Source organism: Neopsephotus bourkii, unplaced genomic scaffold, assembly GCF_033783945.1.
Source record: "Neopsephotus bourkii isolate Nb327-2 ecotype Australia unplaced genomic scaffold, CSIRO-AGI_Nbou_v1 NB_205, whole genome shotgun sequence".
NCBI classification, from domain to species: Eukaryota; Metazoa; Chordata; class Aves; order Psittaciformes; family Psittacidae; genus Neopsephotus; species Neopsephotus bourkii.
Genome location: NW_026900717.1, coordinates 169,565 through 191,125, shown reverse-complemented (window position 1 = coordinate 191,125; position 21,561 = coordinate 169,565). Strand labels below are relative to the sequence as shown.

Below are 21,561 nucleotides of genomic sequence, written 5' to 3'. Positions count from 1 at the left end.
TAAGTAAATTAACTTGGTAAACAAGGTGCTTAGTTTTCCATTAACATCAAATCATTCTTTTTATAAGTCCTGTCAATAGGAGCGTGTGTATATGTGCATTTGCAGGGGAAAGACCTGCCTCTCTGTATCTAAAATCTGTTCTGTTCTGATACACAAAAGCAGAGAAAGCTCCATTATAAAATTTAAGTACCCTTCGAGTTTTGCTGGTTTTTGCACAACAAAACGGAGAACTGCTTCTGCAGGTCACCAATCCAAGAAACCTCACCATCTCCAACAGTACAGGTTGAACTTCAGCTTAAGGAGCACAGCTGTCACCCTCACTTACTTCTGTACGTTTTGTTCCTGTGCCAGTAAACAGATGCCAAGCATTTGGTTTTTTTCCTTTTTAATTTAGCTTATAGTGGGTGTTAGAGCTCTCAGATGTCAGGAAATTAAATAATCTTAGTCTTTAACATTGCTCTAGTGACACAGCATTCATTTGAATTAACTTTTTGGGTCACAGAGACATTTAGTCACCAGTCACCTTTTCATTTTGTGGGTTCGCTTCTTTCTCACTGTATTTGGCTATGAGAGGAAAAACCTACAAGTGGAAGAAATGCTGTTCCCAAGGATAATAAATCATGTGTATATGCATCATAAAGCTTTACGTTTTTATTTCTGTATTAAGCATTCAGTCTCAATGATGACTTGCTCTGATGAAACTGTTTATATTATGACTGTGGAACAGTGGCTTCAGCAGTAGGCCAGTCTTTGGTTTTGCAAGGAATTTCAACATAAAAGTGTGGAACTCTTCACAGAAAAATATCCTTTAGACTGTGATCATCTTCAGAAAGAATGTCAAGCAGATGTTTAACAAACACAGACACACTCACTGCTTATGTCAGGATTTTACTTTGTAGAAACTGGATTTGCCAAAGTATCATGGTATCAGTCTTAGCTGCTATAAGGGAAGATTTTCCATATAAGAAAGGAAAACGTTTTTTTTGTTCTAACTGTTCGGCATTCTTCTTGGTATCATGTCAGGTGTGGATGTTACTTTGTTCCTAGAGTTCACAAGTGAGAATCTATGGTGCTGCCATAGAAGTCCCTAAGTAAAGCAGAAAGCAGACCTGAAGTAAAACAATTAGTTGATGAGTTTTCCTCAAAGACATTACCATATGCTAACTTATTTATCGTAAAGGAATAACACTTTATGTAAAGTCACTTCCTCTGTGGAACAAGTCACATTATCTCAGCTAATTTGGCAAGTATTGCACACTTCTATGCATTTGAAAAGTGTGTATTAATCTTTTATTCCATCTACACAATGGAATTACGTGTTTCTCTGTGCAATGCAAACAGCTACTGAATACCATATTTTAAATGTCTATTTGCAGGTGCTTAATCATGTTCACAATTGTCTGATAAGTCCATTTATTTTGTTACAACAATTGCCACCAGAGTTTTTCTTAGCGGCTATTTTTATTCTGGTGGGTGTTTTATGCTGTTACAAGACACCTGTGCCAACCTCAAAATGGCCCATATTTTTTGTCTTGAGAGGTGACCTTACTTGTGACTATGACCTGCCAAAAACCTTTTAATAGATTCCTCACTGGACTTCATGTCCGTCTGTGTTGAAGGACAAATCTGGTTTGGTTTGTACTAGATTGTGACCCAGGTGCTGCTTGCCTTAAGGGGCAAGGAGAAAAGTCCAAAGCAAACCTACCAGCTCTGACACTTCAAACATCCTCCTCACATGTTGCTTGCACGTTTACCCTGATTCTGTACCAAGACTTGCAAATAGGCAAAGTTGGGTTCTGAGACCTTAGAAATGACCATGGTAAAAGTACATATAAAGGCACTGTCTCCAGCAGACACAGAAGGGTGGGTTTTATAAGAGTTTAGTGCACATGAAAAACCCTGTCTTATTATTTACTAAGGCTTGGATGTGTCTGTTCTTTCCTTTCCCACCCTTCAAATACTGCATTTTCTCACTTCTTAAGACATTCATTTGCCACCATCTCTTTCACAGCATTGACATCAAACTCCATTTCTGTTCTGATGTTGGTCATCTTCCCTGCTGAGCTGCAAAGGAAGCATAATGATACACAGCATTTTACTGTCTCCCCATGCCTATTTTCAATGTAACAAGAGCTCTTCCCTAATTTAATTCAGAGCCACGATGTGTTTTCCACCTTAAAACTCTCTTGCTGAGATACAATAACATAAAAATAATTACGTAACTTCATTTTAGCTTCTTAAGTTGCTGTTTGTAATTTTCTCAGTTTTGTTGTGGTACCCTACTGGCTGTACTCAGCTGGTGTCTCTTGTTTTATTTTGAACTCTTTAAAGCAAATCTCTTCATTTTCTGTGTTCGTATGATAAACTGGGAGCAAGACATGCAATACTTGGGCAAAGCAAATACTTAGAAAGATGGTGAAAATTCCAGTAAATCACAAACAAATGTAAAGCTCTCCACAGGGGAAAGTCACAGAGCTCCTAAACAAGGGCAGCACTGAGTAGAATGATCTTTTTACAGTTTTACAGTTTACTGACAAATTACACACACACACACACACACACACAGAAAAGCCACCTGGGGGTTTTGCCAAGAAACACAGATTGAATTCAAGCTTTTCCTTGTAGTACTGTTTATATGTATTGTTATATTTTTATCTTGACTTTGAGAACATATCCGGCAATATACTTCTAGTTATAGTAAGCTCCATGCAAATGTTAATGAGAAAGCATGGCAGTAATACTTAAAAAAACCTTCAAAAGTTAATATTCTCAGGATTCACACACTCATAGTTAGCTACCAGTGGAAGATTAGGTGGTTTAATTAAACTCCATTATTTTACAGCTGGTGAATGATCACATTTTGCAATCCTTTTAACATTCCCAGTTTGCAAATAGAGAAGGAAGATATCAAAATATGGGCCCTAAAAAAATCAGTTTTCTGAGCCATATTGTACCGATCAAAATAGGAGCAAAATAAAACTAATACCAGTTGTAACCAAACAAGAGAAAGGACATTCTTGAGTATCTGCAGACAAAGTCTGCAGCTCAACCGTGTCACTCCTTCCCAGCATTTTGATGGCTGGAAAAAAAAACAGGGATTATGTAACGTGACAACAGTTGCCTTGGATGTTGAGTATCAGTAGCCCAAATCTGCTTACTTTAACTGTAATTAATTACTTCTTTTTTTTTTTTAATTACTTTAACTGTAATTAAAAATACTGCCTCTAATAAATTGAAACTTCTTATTTCTTAATACTTACGGAAATTCCAAGCACACAATTTTCTTTCCCTGCTCAATGAAACCTTGACTGATTATCCCACCAAAGCAACATTAATTGATTTGTTTATTGCTTAGAAGTTAGCAATCCAGACAGCTCAAGAAACAAGAAAAATTCTGGCCACTTTTTCTGGCTTCTAGACTGATGGTGTTGAACTTCATGTGGTGACACCACAGCTTCATAGAGAAGCACAGATGGAAGGTTATTGACATTTCCTATGGGCATTTGGGGCAAAATCTCACGTTTTGCTCAGACAGTTGTTTGTTTTTCAGGGAAGTCAGGGGATTACTTTTATTTGTGAAATGAACAGGATATTGTTTCATGCATAGATTGTTCTCTGCCCATTGCCTTTCTGTGCAGTTTTGAGGCCTTCTTTTTCACAGCATATTTGTACTAAATTAACTTTTTTATTTCATCTGTCACACAGGGTGGCCTGTTTAGTGATCAGTTGCTATGGCAAATATAAGCAAATTGTGAAGGGGCTGTCTATGTAACTTGTGTTCCTAGCTGTATAATTCAAATGCTGATAATACATGTATTATACAGCAAGGATGAAAAATCTGTTGCCTCTTAAAAACACTCTTTCTTTCACACAAGTAGCACACAAATAAAGCTGTTTTCAACCTATATTCTGTTATTCCATATGTAGGTTAGCAAACAGACCTCCTACAGCATCAATTTGATTTTTTTAACAGCACCTTTGCACACATCCTAACTGATCTTGTGTGAGCAGTTCCTTAAGTATTCAGTTGAGTTTGTTGAAACTACCTCATATATTTACATAATTAGAGATTATTTATTGGGTAAAAATTGTTATGTTTGAAAGAAGGGACTTTTTGCCCTACTCCGCCCTGTCTATTCCTACTTGTCTGTTTTTCTTTTCAGGTTTGAAAGACCATGGGTTAACTTCATTTTGTTGTACATCAAAGAAGATATAATGAATAAAACTGTGTTATGTTAATTGTCCCTGAAGAGTGATAATTAAGGCTGTTACATTTCAGACATGTAATTACAATTAAAGGTGTGTGTAGCTGGGATGGCCTGATGAGAGTGACAGTGACGTTGGAACACGTACATACCTACTCTGGGCAGCTGCTGGTTGACTTTGAATGTCAGATAGAAGAGACTTATCATCTGGCAGCCAGTTTTGTTCTAAATATCTGTCCTATGCAATTAGCTATTGATTATCTATTGATAATCTATCTAAGAAAGTTGTGCTACTGCATCAGCTGTTTTACATTCTGTAGATCAGGCTTTCCACTTTCAAAGTAGACTCAATCTTTTGTGTAGCAGAAGTTTGTTAAGATTTGCACCAAGCAGAAAACTATTTTGTATGCATAATGTGATGCTGCTGTTTTGCATGCTCTGCAGGTTTTGCTGATCTTTGCAAAAGAAGACAGCCAGAGTGATGGTTTCTGGTGGGCTTGTGACAGAGCTGGATACAGGTGCAATATTGCACGTACTCCAGAGTCAGCACTTGAATGTTTTCTTGATAAGCACCAGGAAATAATTGTTATAGATCACAGGAACTCCAGATATTTTGATGCAGAAGATATCTGCAGGTAACCTAAAAGGTCTTACGCTCTTTTGCTTCTCTTGAATTTCAGAACATGCTGAACATTAAAAAAAAAAATATATAAAAAATAAGAAGCCCAAAACCTACAGTAAAAAGGCATTTTGGGGATTGAGGCCAGGTTTGCATGCACTTGTAAGAGCAGAACAATACAAAAAATACACTTTGGCAAAGCTGAATTGTAGAACTGTCTCTTTAGGTCATGGACGTCTATCAGAGCATAAGTGAGAACTGCTGTGAAATTATTCCCTGCTGTCTGTGCCTGCTTCTTTCTTGGGTTACTGCTGCCACAAAATCTGAAGTTGTAGGGCTTCAAAGGAATGTGCATGTTTGTTCACTGTGTCAGGCACTGCCAGCTCTTCACAACAGTTCCCATCACTCTTCTGGTTCACATGACTGTGTTAGTAGCTCTAAGGTTGCAAGCACTTAGAATTCTAAGTGATTCTTTGCTAAAATACACTGTGTCAGCTGAAGCATACCTTTTGTGCCATACATGATTCTGTGCTACTCAGTCCACCCCAAGCTGAAATGTCCCATGTGTATGTCAGGGAGCTTTTTAAAGCTCAAATACTTGTGCTGATGGAAGTTCTTCTAAAAGAACAAGACTGTTTATTCAGGACAGTGTGACATGATTGAAAAAGGTTGTCTTTAGCCAGTGAAAGGTGAGTGGGGTGTTCTTCTTTTTTCAGTTTCTCAGTAACATGTAAAGTGGTAAAATTTTGTTTATTTGGCATTTCATAAATGATAGCTTATCATCTATATCCTTTTTCCTTACTTGCATGCCCCAAAAGCACTTTCCACCCTTTAAAGAAAATTTTACAGTATCTAGGAGGACTGGTAAATATGGAAGAAAGTGGTGGAGCTAATAGGTATTGAAAAGGCATTGTTTAGACTGAGCTTTCTCAACCCATGCATTCAGGGCACTCAGCCCCAAATAAGCTGAGTAAACAGGGCAAACATTTGCTAGGTTATAAGAGTGGATTTGAAGAGCTGCTGTTCATGCCCTATATTTTTGGAGCTCTTGCCTCTTCACTGCACTAAGAAAAATCTGAGGAATCTGGTAGCAAAATGGAAATTAATTGGCTAAGTTGGGATAAGTAGATTTTTGCATATTTGGTGTATATATTTGGTGTATATATTGGTATATTTGGTGTATATATTGGTATATTTGGTGTATATATTGGTATATTTGGTGTATATATTTGGTGTAATATCCTGTTGTCTAGCCTCAATGGTGTCTTTTAGTCCTGGTTTTCATTTGTATTTTCTGTGAAGATACTCAAAGTAACGTCGGGAAAGAATGTGAGGTAACTGAGAAATTTGTTTCTTTAGATCTATTCGTGCCACAAAACCATCAGAGCATACTGTGATACTTGCTGTGGTTCCACGCACGTAAGCATTACTGTTCTGTAAAAGCTTTTTTTATATAAGAATGTTATATAGAATAGTTAACTAATTTGCAGACTACACCAGTTTTGCTGGGAGTGTTGATCAGCTGAAGGATAGGAAGGCTTCGCAGAGCCTTCTGGACAGGTTTCTTTGATGGGCTGTGGTCAGCGCTATGAGGTTCAACAAGACAAAGTGCTGGGTCCTGCACTTGGCCCACAACAACCCCATGCAACACTGCAGGCTTGGGGAAGAGTGTCTGGAAAGCTGCTCATGGAAAAGGACCTGGGGGTGCTGATTGAAGGAGCTGAACATGATCCAGTTTGTGCCCAGGTAGCCAAGAAGGCCAACGGCATCCTGGCCTGTATCAGCAGTAGTGTGACCAGCAGGGCCAGGGCAGTGATCATCCCCCTGTACTGGGCAGTAGTGAGGCTGCACCTCAAATCCTATATTCAGTTCTGGGCCCCTCACAACAAGGGAGACATTGAGGTGCTGGAGCAGGCCAGAGAAGGGCAACAAAGCTGGTGAAGGGCCTGGAGCACAAGTGTGATGAGGAACAGCTGAGGGAACTGAGGGGGTAGATTAATCTGGAGAAAAGGAGGCCCTGAGAGGACCTTAATTGGTCTCTACAGCTACCTGAAAGGAAGTTGTAGCAAAGTGGGTGTTGGTCTCTTTTCCCCAGGACAAGAGGAAGTGGCCTCAAGTTGTGCCAGGAGAAGTTTAAATTAGATCCTAGATAAAATTTCTTCACTGAGAAGGTTATCAAGCATTGGAACAGGCTGCCCAGGGAAGTGGTGGAGTCATCTTCCCTGGAGGTATTTAAAAGACATGTAGATGTGGTGCTGAGGGACATGGTTTAGTGGTGGAATTGGCAGTGCTAGGTTAACAGTTAGACTCGATGATCTTAAGGACCTTTCCCAACCTAAATAATCCCGTGAGTCTATGATTTTGTTTTGCAGATCTGCTGACGAAGAAGAAACTTCTGTTCTTCCACTTCTTAATGCAGGCTTTGATAGGGTATGTATAAATTACATATTTGATATAGTAATCATGATTGCTTCATAAGTTACAGACACTTCTAATTCCTCAAATTGAAAACTATACATTTGCTTCTGTCGAAAACTTAGTTATGAGAAACCAGTGGCAATTGATTGGGTATTCTTTTCTTTTCAACAGTGTATCCAAGAAGCATATGAAATAGAAGAATCTGTGATCTAGCTAATCCTTCCAGAATAAGAAGGAATACTGAGGTTAACTTCTTGTGGTCTGTGTGGGTGGCTTTTGTTCATGACTGCGTTAAAAAGATGATGGGTGACCTTGATCACTGTGCTGCACATCCCAGCATGTTGACTAGTCACCCAGACACTTCTGTGCACTATGGATTACTGGGATTTCTCTTCTAAAGAGACTACAAACCCATTCCAGCTCCCTCTGATGTGAAGAAGACATTTTCTTTTTCTGTCATGAGGTCTGTTGTGCTAACTTGCACCCGTTTTTCTCAGAACTGTGTTAGAAGCTGTCCTATACAGGCAGCTCAGGGGAACATACTGTTCATACTGTTTCCCAAACAGATTTGGAGAAGAGAGTGCAAAAGGCAGGAGTTCTCAGCTCTGAAAATCTGTGTTCAGTTTCTTACCTTTTCCCAGTGTTGGTATGCATGGCTTTAGATGGATATTAGTGTTATGTTAATGTAATATAAATCAGCTCTGATGTTAAAGTTAGCCATTTGGAAGAAAGGTTATGTACTGAAGCAATAGAAGCACACCAGTGGACACTTTAGTTAGGGAGAATTAACTATATGTAGTTAGGACAATCAACTGCAGTAAGGAAAATCAGAGAAGGAAGGGAATTAAGTCAGGCAGAACCTCATGCTAATATGCTCATATTGAGTCCAGTGCTGAGCTAACTCATATTTAGCTTGAGTTTCTTTACAAAACAAGAACATGCACATTTGCAGATCCCAACAAGAGGTAATAAACCTTTCCTTGCCTGCAAGGGTACCGTGGGTGCAAAAGCATTTCTCAAATGCTTAGATGCCCTGAAAATCGGAAAAGTTGAGGCTAAAATGTCAGCCCCAGAATGCCAGTGCTTTCTTAGTGTAGTCTTCTCCCTCTCAAAAAAAAAAAAAAAAAAAACAACCAAAACCCCCACAACAAAACAACCAAACAAAAACTAAAAGGTTTTAATACTTTTTGAAGAAATCTTTATTCCTTCTCAAGTCTGGCATTTCATTTAAAAGAGTGCAGGGCAATGGGTTTTGTGGACTAGATTGTTAACTCTAGCTAACAGGTGTAGTACTGAATAGAACCAGAGGAGACGCTGTGAGGCTCTGGGACACATCTCAGTGGCACAATGTCTGCCTAGGAAAGTAAAATCTTTTTGCACGTGACAGTTGCTCTGACTATTCCTTCTAGCTGTCCCAGATTTATCAGGGAGCTTGCATAATATAGTATTTTCCTAATGGAATTATTTTTAATCCTTTAAAACACATCTGATGTCAAATATCCTATTTTCACACTGGGGTGGACACAGGGATTAGTTCTACTTGGATGGGGATCAGTAGGGACCAAAACCATTAACATACCCACACACACCCCCTGCACACAAAGATTTTTAAATGCCCTTCTTCAAATAGACAATATTTTCAGACAATCTCTTCATCAGCAATAATATGCAATTTAGTTTTGGAATATCCTATCTATTCAAATTAGAAGTTTCTCTTCACTATTTTTATTTTAAGAGTCCAACCTTTCTTGTAGCTTAATTTTTGCATCATCACGATTCATCGTGTTGGCATTTTTCCTGGTTTTGCTCATCATCTTGATTCTCATCCCTTGAAAAAGCACTGAATGCAATTGCTGTGGTGGTGGCTTCTTCAAATGCATCTCCAACCTGATTAGGAAAGAGTCTGTGCATCTACTCAATTAATCTGCCACCTTTTGTAGAGTTTTGTACACAAAACCAGACTTTTTGCATCAGGTTTTGATTGAAATATTTCAAAGAACTCCTTTAATCTTTTTTTGTAGATATTCTTGCAAATAACCATGAATGTTTGTCATGCAGTGAATATTTTATTTGAATCTGCTTTAAAATGTTCTGTTTCCTTCATTTGTACTTATGTTAGAGTATTATCTTTCTATGTTTATGCTAATGTATACATTTTAAGTAGTCTTAAAGAAATAATTTTTAATTTCTTCTAATGAAATCAGTGATGATTGATCACTATCCAAACCTGGATCACTACAATCACTAAAATCTTATAACACAAAGGGATTTCAGGAGTCTTTTCTGTTAGCTTTACACATTCCTTTGGAAGTTTTCTTTATACTGAATTATTTCTGTTTTTTTCCATCTCCTTCTCAAGGAAGTGCATTTTATTACATCTTCTGATTTTTCTCTGTATATCATCAGCACCTTCTGTGTTTGCCTTAATGGTGTTGTTAATGCAGCACATTTATTACACTGATATTTTTTTTTTCTTATAGTAATGACCTACCTAAGATGAACTAATTTAAATAAGTGATTTGGCATCCTGAGTTATTTTTAACTGTGATTTAAATTAGCGAACAGAGGGCCTTAGTGATTGCTGTTACTCAATTACAATCTTGTCTTGTATTTTGAACTTTACTTCTTTCCCTAAACACAGGTTGGTTCTCATTGACCAGTTACTATCAAAACTTTCTGGTTTGCAACAAAATAAATCTTTAATATTAAACTTAGTACTTACTGCTAAGCATGAAGAATGATGCATTTCTACTACCTGATGGCTCTTGAGGCTTGTGTCATGTTCTGTATATATTAGTTAAATCAAAATGTAATGCATAAATACTAAACTTTCAAAGAAGGTATTGTTGTCTGCCTTCTGATATTTGAGAGTGAATAGATTTTCATCTTCCTATGCCTCATTTAGATGCACAGATTAGGGAAAGGAAATGCTTTGTACTTTTTTTCAGGTCCCAATTGATTTCTCAGATTTAAGAGAGCCAGTGAATGAGTGGCGTTAGTACTATAAACTTAAATAAAGAGATTCTGCATATCTAAAGAAGACTATGCAACAGTTAAGAGTAGGCTTAGCACTTCACCAAGCTGCAGTTCCTGGCTGTTAGCCAAAGATTTGTACCAAGATAGTGGTTGATTTTTCTCAGTAAACAACACTACTTTAAAATTCATTTTATAAAGAGCTTTAGTATGTTCTAGTAAGTTTAGTTTGTGAAATAGGTTGCCATCATTGTTAACTTGTATATTATTGATATATTTGGGGTTATATTGGTTTAAATTTAGCATAAGCATACTTGAATATTTAAAAGAGCAGCCTAAAACTGAAAATCTAAATCTACCATGCTGTAGAACACACATTCGTTTGCAGGCAGTTTGTTATGCAAAAACACAACATCCCTAGGCCTTTGCTTCTGTCAGTTTCATATTGTGCCTTTTGGTTTCCCATACATTCACTCAGTGTGTCAAGTGAGAGTTACAGATGTATTTTAAGATCTTAACATTAAGGAGAGGAGCAGACCCATGTCAGGAGATACTTTTAATTTTACTTTTTTACATTTTGCTGACAACTTGGGATTAAGCCATTAGTCCCCAAAACATTTTTTTATACAGGAGAGAAGAATAGATTTTTTAAGGCTGTTGTTTATTCCTTGGAGGTTTGCTTGCTGCCTTTAGACTCTGCATGCAGCTGTGCTGTGAGAACTAGTGACAGCACGGGGTATTTCCTGTGAAAACTAGACTTGGTGAATGTATTTCTGAAGGAGTGATTTAGCTTTTCATAGCAGAAGCTTACTGATGAGCAGTAAACTTTAACTGAAGTCAAAAAATCTACTGCTTTCCTATCAACGTTAAGTTTCTGATTTCAGCAGGACCAAACACAAGACCTTCCAGCTTACTGCCCTTGCCTAACAAAGAGAGGCTGTTCGCTCCAGTCTGGAGTACATAAAAGTCTGTTAACTGTTGTCAGCTTGCTTCTTACTTTATGTACTTTTCTGCACTTCTGAATTCACAGTGACAGCTCAGTGAGATTACTTGTGGAGCAAAGTTACTTTGACCTTCTGAGCTTCAGCTGCAGTGTTTGCTTGAAATGCCAAATATCCTTTTTTTTTATATATTTCTTTTTAGCACAAATGTTTTATGTCTCTATTCTGTTTCCATCCAGAACTAAGGATATATGTTCAAAATGAAATATCAATGCAATACTAGTTTGTGTGAGACTGTGTCTGTGTTGTTGTGGTTTTTTTTTTAGGCTATCTGTTTCTAACTGGGTTGCTAAAACCAAATAAGAAAACTCACAGTTGAGGTTTTAGCATATTTTTGTACTTGCTTGTATTTAGATAGCCATGCCATCATAAGAACTATAAAATCATTCTTGAGAAAAAGGTGATAAAAGAACACAAAAGGTGCAACTAAAGCTTTTTATTTCTACAGAATCACAGGATGGTTGAGGTTGGAAGGGACCCCTTGGCGTCATCTTGCCTTACCTCTCTGCTAAGCAGGTTTCCCAGGACCATGCTCGCACAGCTTTTGAAGATCTCCAAGAATGGAGGCTGAGCAACCTGTGCCAGTTCTTAGCAGCCCTTACAGTAAAAAAAAAAAAACTTCCTGATGTTCAGAGGGGACCTCCTGTGTTTCTGTTTGTGCCATTACCTTCTGTTTCTGTTACGGGGCACTCACAGTCTCGTCAGATATTTTAATGCCTTGAGCCTTCCCTTCTCTGGCAGAGCAGTCCTGGCTTTTCCAGCCTTTCCTCACAGGAGAGATGCTTAGCCACCATCACAGCCTTTTGCTGGACTTGTGCCAGCTCTCTTTATAAGGTTAGAGTTTCAGATTCAGGAACAGAAATAACAGTTTTAAACCATTCCAGTCTATTTCATGCACTCTTGATTTGTCTTCCAGCAATTCAAGGAGAATAGCAGCATAACTGCTTGTTACAATGAACTGGTTCAAATAGAACATGGGGAAGTGCGATCTCAGTTCAAATTACGGTATGTAGAAGTGTAAGAAACTGCAAACATCAACTTCTTGGTCTACGTAATTTATTAGGTTACTTTCTGCTTCTTCCCAGCTGCCCATATATGTGCTTTTCATCTGTATCTTAACTAATATACTATACCATACCCTTATTTCCTTATTCTGTTATTTTGTAAAGGACCAATATAAGTGTCTTAGTAACTGGTACCCTGAGAAACCTTGGTCTGTGTGTGTTTCATTCACTGGTGATGTAAATGACAGCCTTCCTCAACGCAGAATGCAGTATATGTCTTCTGATGCTTCCTTGTGAATGCTCCATCCCTGGCAGTGTTCAAGGCCAGGCTGGACAGAGCCTTGGGTGGCATGGTTTAGTGGGAGGTGTCCCTGCCTATGGCAGGGGGGTTGGAACTAGATGATCTTAAGGCCCTTTCCAACCCTAACCATTCTATGATTCTATATATCTTGAGGTGCCCATATTGAATTTGGCAACGTTCAGCAGCAATTCCTACCAACATGAGAGTCAGGGAAAGATCCTTTAGCAGAAATATTGCAGAACAGTAACTTCAGCTTGTTTAATTGCAAGGATAGCATTTTGAAAATGCTATCTAAGGTAAGGTTTATGAGCTGCAAACTTACAGTAAAATTTCAAAAAGTCATTCTTGATCTCATGTGTATGAGATTTCATATATGATGGCTTGAGCTAAATGCAATCTTAATCCAGCTGTTCATACCCTGAGCTTTCTCTTGCTTGGACAAGACTTGGCAAAGTAGGAGTGCAGTTTTTGTATCTTAGTGACCTTTTCTTTAATATGAAGATTTTAATTTTATGTTTAATACAGGTGCTTATACATGCATGTAGATATGTTTGCAATACAACTATATGGAAAAAAAACCCAACCTTGAAGCTGAGTTGCATAATGCAGAGGTGTAGTTGCCTTGGTGGCATAACTTAATTCCATTTCTATACACAGAAAATAATACCACTTCTCTAAAGGTTTCAGTGTTTCTGTTTAAGAAATAGATTTTTCTTAGGTTTTATTTGCAAACCAATCCCAAAGAGGCTTCATGTTCAAGTGGCTACATATTTGTACATGCAAAGTGAAATTACAGGGCAATCTTCAGGGGAAAAAAAAAAAAACAGAATTTGGGCTTCCATGATATTTAATAGGTGCTTTCCAAAACTCAACAGGAAAATAAAGCACCTGTGAAATTTTAGAACATAATTAGATGTTATGGTGGTCCTGACTTAGTTTGTTGTTCAGTTGTAAATGCAATATGAAATGAGTGACTTCTGAATTAAACTAGCATAGATCAGAAACACTAGTTTTATACAGAAAGATTAAGCTGTCATTCATACACACAATGCTTGTAGTTTGTTTCATTTCAAAAACAAGATGCAAACACAGTTTGAGCATCATCCCAAGTACCAATTATGAATGCAGATAATTAAACCTCCAATACAGGGAGCATGATTCATATTGTCCAACATATTTTGCTGCAAGTTTGTATACAGTCATCACCAAAAACATCTTAAAGTTCATTAAAACTGGAAGGAAACAAAGTCAGTCTCCAGAAGCGTTTAATCTACTGACAGTTCTTTCATCCATATTGTTTATGGAAACAGCATTAAACAACTCACTTGTAATTCTGCTTGCTTTTGGACTCTTGAATGTAGTTACATAAACTGTGAGCGTACTTCTTTTTGATTTACATAAATAATAACATTATAGAAAGTGTATTCAGTGTTATAATATCTTTTGTATATTGAGAATACACATTCTATATACTAATGTGTGTATATATATTGACATCACCTCTGAACATGACTGTTTTGGAAACCTTTGGCAGTATTGCGAAATACTATGAAAGAAAATCCCAACCAGTGGTGTTTTGGGGGTTTGTTACTGCTGCTGCCAGATGCAGTCCCAGGCCAGTCAAGTAATTTAAAGAGTTTAATAGATGCAGGCCCAGGATAGTTAAATAGTTAAATACTCCTCATCATGTAACAAGCACAAGTAATGCTTATAAGCAACATTTGTTGTAATATCTGGGGGTATGAAGTAGACTCTTAGAAGATAAATCTTTTTGAAAAGGCATATTTATACCTTAGAGAAGTCAGTGTCTTGCAACAGAGGATCTCCCCCTACCTCTGCCTAATTAGGCAAGTGCTCTAAATGAATTTGCCACTGAAAGCAAAGCAGAACTAGTGTTTGGCACTGCTATGTGGCTATAATTTGCTTTCATCTGTGTGGTTTATTCAAGTGGGGGAAAAAGTGTTGCACTGTGTGTCTATTCCACTCGGTCCGTGATCCTATTTCCTGTTTCAGTAGGTCTTCTATGCAGATTTGTGAAAGTGAAAGGTGAGAGAGTATTTTCAGAAAGTTAGTCAATGAAATTAAAACCAGGATATTTCAGGTGTTTGGATACAAGAAAAATGTGGTGAGAAAGCTGGATCAGCCCAACAAAGCAGTGTATAAGGTCATGTCAGTGGTCAGAAGTGTCTTCCGTTCCAAGCGGGTGCTCCGCTTCTTCAGAGAGCTGTTCCTGGTTTGAAGCTTGGTTGGACATCTGTGGGAGGTGTGTATTAATCAAAGAGGATACGGGACATTTAAACCTGTAATTTCACTGGCTTGGTTGCCACATCAAGTAAAAATACTAAGGTTTCAATAGTGCAAATATAGATGTGTGTTTTCTTGCAGAAAGTGCATGTAATGACATTTGTTAGCAGCTGGTGTACCAGGCATGCACCTATCACCAAGATGAATTAGTTATTTCACACAGCACAAAATTACGTGTTAGAGCCAGTTTGGGCTTCTAGAAAATCACTTGTAAATTAACACTGAGAGCTCCTTTTTTTTGTATGAGCTGAAATACTGCTGCCTTCTGAATGCAACACTTTTTCCTACAAATCTTCATCTACGTGGCTGCCTATCTGTGTCTCTGTGTTATTATGTCTTGGTGTATCTGATTTGATTTTGAGTTACTTCCATGATGAGCAGGCCTAGCAGTATCCTGTATTTCTTAATTCTCCAGTCATCAGTATTAGTTCAAGCCCTGCTATGAAGTCTGGGAGCAAGGTGTTCCTTTTAGGTAATAACTATACAAGAATGTTTATGTATGGTGCATTTAAGCTCCCTGCAATGAGAGGTACACAGTAGATGATTAGTTTGTGTTTAGTCCAAATCAAAGATAGAGTACTGATATCTATCAAAGTAAGTATGCCTAGGTTGTTTCTTTTAGTATGCATTCGCTCTTTCTTTCTCTCTCCCTTTCTACTTTCTCTCTTTCTTGTCCCTCTCTGCTCCCGCCCACCATAGTATTAGGAGCCTACATTAATGCTAATCCCATTCTGTGTAAATAATCATTTAAACAATATATGTTGTGTAGCAAGAAGGTAAGGCTTTTGTTTTCCTGCATTAGTTTAAAGATAGCCCTGCAAATAAAGGAAAACAAAGATCATTTTGGCCCTTCATAAAAATCAGGATCTATGGAAAACAAGTCACTGAATTATTACTTGGAAGCAGGAAAATTGGTATTTTTCTGACGAGGACTTTGAGATGGTTTATACTGTTTTCTTTAATGATATTGTATCATGATATCATGACATCTTTGATAGCACCAATCTATTTGCTGTATTGAAACCTTTGTATATATCTGTTGTGGTGATTTTTGTTTTCCCTATATTTAACGATCACAAAACTTTCTATTCTACTCTAACAGCCATTTATTTTTGCTGCTAATTGTTAATTCCTGCAGTCTAGAGCATGTTTGGAGAAAAAAGCATACTATTAACATGTTAAGACCCATGAATAATTTTACAGTGTGATTTGCAGGAAAAACATGTTAACAACACAGATGTCTGAAGCTGAATTTCCTGAAAAAAATCATAATGGAGATAGTGATATGGTTTAGTCAAACCAACATGCTACTTTGTGATCCATCTGCTGATAAGTACAATATAATAATGTATTTATATTAAGCAAAATGGTCTAACAATAAAACTAACATGAATCATTTGCTAATTTCAGGGCTTGTAATGCAGTGTTTACGGCATTAGACCACTGTCAGGAAGCTATTGAAATAACCAGTGAAGATCATGTCATTCAGGTAAGGGGAAAACATTAGCTATTTGGTAGTATTCTAGTTTTGCTGCCCATTAGAAAGCCATGTACAATGAACTATCTTATTTCTGCATGCTGCACATTGGTGCCTGCTGAACTTTTAAGACCTTTTTCTTCAGTAACTTTACTTAGATTTTAATTTTCAGTAAAGTTACATGTAGTAAAACCAGCATGAAATCTGCAGCAGAACTAGATAACCTGTACAGTAGAGTTTTGTTCTCTTTCTCTGCCTTCTGGTAACGGTTTACATGCTGCCTTCTGTGTTCAGCTCATTGCTTGAATAAAATGTTTCACCATTATACAGTATTTTTATATGAAAAACGCTGAATTCTATGGACATGTGGTTATGGCTCTAAATGCATAACTTGTAACAATTTAGTAGCTACATGTGAGTATTTAACCTTTAAATATGTTCTTTTTCATATTATCTTAAAGTACTTTTGTTTTGGCAGTATGTTAATCCAGCTTTTGAACGGATGATGGGGTATCACAAGGGAGAGCTTATTGGCAAGGAACTTACTGAATTACCAAAAAGTGATAAAAACTGTGCAGATCTCTTAGACAATATCAACACATTTATTAAAAAAGGAAAGGTAAGCAAATAAAACAAATTCATGCAAAATTGCTTTAAATTTCTATTCTGCGTCATTTTTAGTAGTATAGGTTTAAGAACACCAGATGTGGTTTTCATTGGTGTACGTACTAGACCAGAATTCTGCTTCTCAGGTATCTTAGAAGCACAACAGCCCACACCTCAGACAAGTGACTACTAGATTTCTTTAGCTTTGTTTTTAGGATCCGATTGAAATCCTTTACTTACCTGTTTGCTTAGGAGCAGTGTAAGAACATTTTCTGTGTTTCTGTTTTGCCTAGACCCCAATGAGATTTTGTTAGTCAGAACATAGTAATTTGTCCTTCGGTCAGTCTCTCAGATGGCTGCATCATCCAGCCAAAAGGTTTAACTGTTCTGTCACACTGCAGAGCCGTCACCACCTGCATGTTGTAAGCACCACAACATATTAGTACCCAGTGGGGTTTGGTTTTCTAACTGTAGTCAAATTATATGCAGTGCGCTGTGAAATCCTGTCATGGTGGCGACGGCCCACAGAAGCACTAAATTTTCTCTGGGGATACACCCTCCTAACACATGCAGCAGTCTCTTATCGCATCTCCCAGAGGTTGCAGAAATATGTCTCACCCTTCCTTGTCTTACTCTCTGCTTCATGAACTTTGGGGAGCTCTTGAACCTTTGAGTCACTTACAGCAATGATCAGAGCTTTGGGGGTCATTGCTGGAGCTGTTTGCAGGTTTGCCTTGGTTCATTAGCAGCACCTGCAGGCCACTCTTGCTTTGCTCTTACTCATTTACATAGGCTGCCCAGATGCTAGCACTGCCTGCTCAAAGGCACTCTGTGTCTTCTGCATCCATCGGTCTTTGTGACGGAGAAAGTATCTTCCCCCTATTTTCCAGCTTCATTCTACTCTATGGCTAAGTAGTTCCCTCCTTAAAATCTTTTTTTCTTTGAGTTGTTAAGGAGAACAATACCCTCTGCTTTATCTTCCTTTCTTCTCCCATCCATATTAGAGGATATCTTTTATCTCTGCGTCAGTGGAGTGTTTGAGGATGGGGCATATATGGCTCTTGTTTAGCCTGCAGTCCTACCGATGCTTTCCTGTAGCAGTGGGAATGGAGGGAAAAAGGGTGGCCAGTCAGAGAAACGGGCATTTGCATGCGACACCAGGATAAAAGATGCCATGAAGAAACTGTTTATTCCCTTTGCTGATCTAGAGTGCTTCAGATACTCATGGTCATGGGAAATGAGTCATGGAGTGAGAATAGGCTGTTGGTTACCTGAGATTAGTTGAAGGACATCCTTAGGTCAAGGGTTTCTCTGATTTTGCATACATATTGCTTGATGATTGGCAACTTCAAAGCTGAATGGTATTCAGTGCAGAGTTTGGTTCATCTGCTTCCAGGGGAGACATCTTCTGGACGTGTTGCAGTCGGCATTGTTCGTAACCTTCAAAACAGTTGATTGCTAAAGTTCTTTGTAAAAATTGTATACCCTCTCACAAGAGAAACATACTTACGTTGTCCATATGTTAGGAAATGCCTATTAAAGGTGCTACTCTGTATTAATAGATTTTACACTTTTTAAAAAATACAACCAGAAATAATACATTGTTATTTACTATGTAAGGATTATGTAAGAATAAATGAACATTTGACTGCCAGCTATGTATTCTTGATGTCTCTGTTGTGTGTGTTTGCTTAGGAATGGCAAGGAGTTTACTATGCAAGAAGAAAAACAGGAGACAGTATCCAACAGCATGTGAAGATAACACCTGTGACTGGTCAAGGAGGGTAACTTACTTGTCCAGAACATAATTGCTTTCTGCTTTTTAGGGCCTTCTCTCTGCTTTCCCCATCTGTAAGTTTAACATTAACCTCCATGTATTTAGTAGCAGGATGATGGTGTAACTGCTGACTCCAAGCAGTCTGGAAAGAATAAGCAAAGTTGAGAAGGTCATGTCCATTTTAGTATCATTTGCTGATGAAAAGAACTGCAAAGTTGTAACAATTAGTAGTGTTACTGCTATAGATACCTGCAAGTTGACATTTATGTTCATGTTATCAGGCATTTCTTTATGCAGTTACTCTACAGAATGGATCAGCATCTGGGTAATGTTTGTGTGCGTGTCTGGATGTGCTCGCACTGTTGCCATGTGGTATGGGCACATTGCCAGGTTCTGCTCCCAGATGTGCAGGTGAATGCCTGCAGGAGCAGAAGGATCAGGTGCAAAAACATAGCTGTAACACTGAAGAAGTGTTTGCCACCTAGTTGTCTGTTTGGTGTTGGATTTGGTACCTTGTTTCGTGAGGGTTTGGAGAGCTCTTCTTAAGAAAACAGCAGTATATCGCTTCACTTCTCTCTTTACCATTTGATATGGTAATGAGTGGTTATTTCTGTTGCTAGGAAAATAAGACACTTTGTGTCCCTCAAAAGGCTGCATTGCACCAATGAAAACAGCAAACAGGTATTGTACTTCTTTCATGTCGTAATTTTCATAGCTTTGAGTAAATTGATATTCTTGGTTTAAAAATATTTTTCCAAGTGGATGTGATCTATATTGTCAATGAGATTCTCATCAATTGTTGGAGCAAGCAAAACACCTTCGTTTGCGTGGGCTATTCTCCTTGTGTAGGACTGATGAGTAGAGGACAAATGGCTTTAATTTTTTGGAGCGTGGATATGACAGTTAAGTCCATAATATTGTGAAGCAACATAGGCCACAGTCCAAAGGGAGTTCAGGGGCTTTTTTCTAGAGCTGCTCTTGCCAGTCTGATCTGGGGTGTTCAGCTCTAATAATGACCTGTGTTTAGCTGTCACAAAGTTTGACAGTGGGTAAAACATGTAGCTTTCATGCAGGACCTGAGATACTGGGTCGCCAGAACATGTTATGGAGGGGTGCAATCCACATCATAACCCAAGTAAAGCAGCAGTAGCAGTCAACACTGGTCTCTGCAGGCCAGACATATCCACCCGACCAGGTCCTGCAACAAAGCTGGTGGCATGGGGAGCTGTTTGCTGTCATCCACTCCTGGTTCCCTCTCTCTGGAAATATCCAAAGCAAATGATTGTATCACATGCTTTGCTTCAAAAAGATTCCAGTACATGGCCTGTAAAGTAAAGAAGTTTGGATTTCTGTGAGCAAAGGAGTGAAATCTATATTTAGCCTGTGATCTGTAGGGGTGAGATAGAAAGTGGGAAGCATAAGAAGTAGCTAGCAACAGTTTAGGCTGAAGATATGCTTGGGAAACATGATCTGTTTCCATGTTCTTTTGGGGATCATGGGAAATAAACCAAGGAAATCTTGTTTTGTTTAGAATTTTAGTGTTCTTTTATCTGTTTTGTGGGTAAAGACACTTGTTCATAAAAGGTATTTAGAAAACCACTACTATTTCTAGTTCATCCTTCTTCAGTGTAATACTAGTGAATATTAACACATCATGGGAAAACCTCTACTACTGGAAGAAGTCTGTAAGTGTTATTCTGTAAGATCTGGCTGATGAAACCATGCCCCTTGCACAAGTTTTTTGTGGCTACAGGGAGCCAAGGGAGAAATCTGTATATGTTCTGGAAGAACTTTGACAGTTGATCACTGAAAAACAAGGCTCAAAATACTATAAACTGACATCATCTTTGAACTAAAATAGGATTTTAGTATTAGCAGCAAAGTACCATTTACTATAGCAGGATGTTTCAAAGTGCTCAGGCAGAGTGCAAGAGCTGTGTAATAGAAGAAGTGCTAAAGTTACAGGTATTTCTTAGATACAAGCTGATTTTTTTTTTTTTTTCCCTAGAATGTACACACAGCTGAAAGGCTGGTACAGGGAAGTGTAGATATGGTACTCTTAGTGTAAGATAATGAATACAGAACAGTTGCAGACTTGCAGCCATGTGTAAAATGCAACAGTAGGAAAGCAGATAAAAGTCCTTTTCCTTCCTGTTTTTCTTTACCCTCTTTTTGGGACTGCCAAAGCCAGTAGTAAGTATAAGAAATAGGTTTTATCTGGGGACTTGTGTCCAAGGCCACATTCATGTTCTCTGTACTACTGGAACTGTTGGAAAGCACCATAAATTCACTTTTTTTTTTCTCACTGGTTCATGCGCACTTACTGGTAAAAAAGCATGGACATGGTGAGTTACAGATCTGGGGAGCTCTATACATTTGGTCACCACAGGGAATGTGGCTTTTTACAAAAATGCAGATAGACATCTACCACAAAGGTAAAAGACCACAGCCTAACAAGAAGGCATGGTCTGTAGAGGTTTAAGGTCCATTGCAGGAAAAAAACAAGGTGCAACCAACAGAACTAGGTAGTTAACTGTGTTTCAGTTCTGTGGTGGAAATATCTCCTGCCTGGAGGAGAGCACCAGTTGCTCTCTGATTGCATGACAAATTCACAGAATTTCTTGGAATTCTGGGGGGCTTGGGGGTAGTTTTGGGTTCATCTTGGGTTTGTTTTGCTTTTCTCTTTGCTTTTTTTTTCTTTTTTTTCATTTTAGTTGGGCAGTGATGGTGACATGAATATTTATTATATTCAAAAGGTTCTTTAGAATTATTTTGTAGCAATAATCACTAATGTGATGTTACCAATCTTGATCAACATTTGGACACTGAAGTCTCCTAAAGTCCATGCCAGAATGCTTGCAGCAATAGAACTTTTC

At 38.1% G+C, this 21,561-nt stretch overlaps 1 protein-coding gene across 3 annotated transcripts in view; it reads left to right on the top strand.

Moving 5' to 3' along the window:
* Positions 1-21,561, top strand: part of PDE8B (phosphodiesterase 8B) — a 42,118-nt gene that overhangs the window by 259 nt on the left and 20,298 nt on the right. For 2 of the 3 annotated variants that reach the window (XM_061344278.1, XM_061344277.1), the window contains exons 2-9: positions 4,650-4,840; positions 6,184-6,243; positions 7,197-7,254; positions 12,133-12,221; positions 16,236-16,314; positions 16,781-16,921; positions 18,604-18,692; positions 19,306-19,366. In XM_061344278.1, the coding sequence (XP_061200262.1) occupies positions 4,650-4,840; positions 6,184-6,243; positions 7,197-7,254; positions 12,133-12,221; positions 16,236-16,314; positions 16,781-16,921; positions 18,604-18,692; positions 19,306-19,366 (768 nt within the window). Of the gene's footprint in view, positions 1-4,649; positions 4,841-6,183; positions 6,244-7,196; positions 7,255-12,132; positions 12,222-16,235; positions 16,315-16,780; positions 16,922-18,603; positions 18,693-19,305; positions 19,367-21,561 lie in introns of those variants that run through there. The other variant, XM_061344279.1, reaches the window with a different exon arrangement.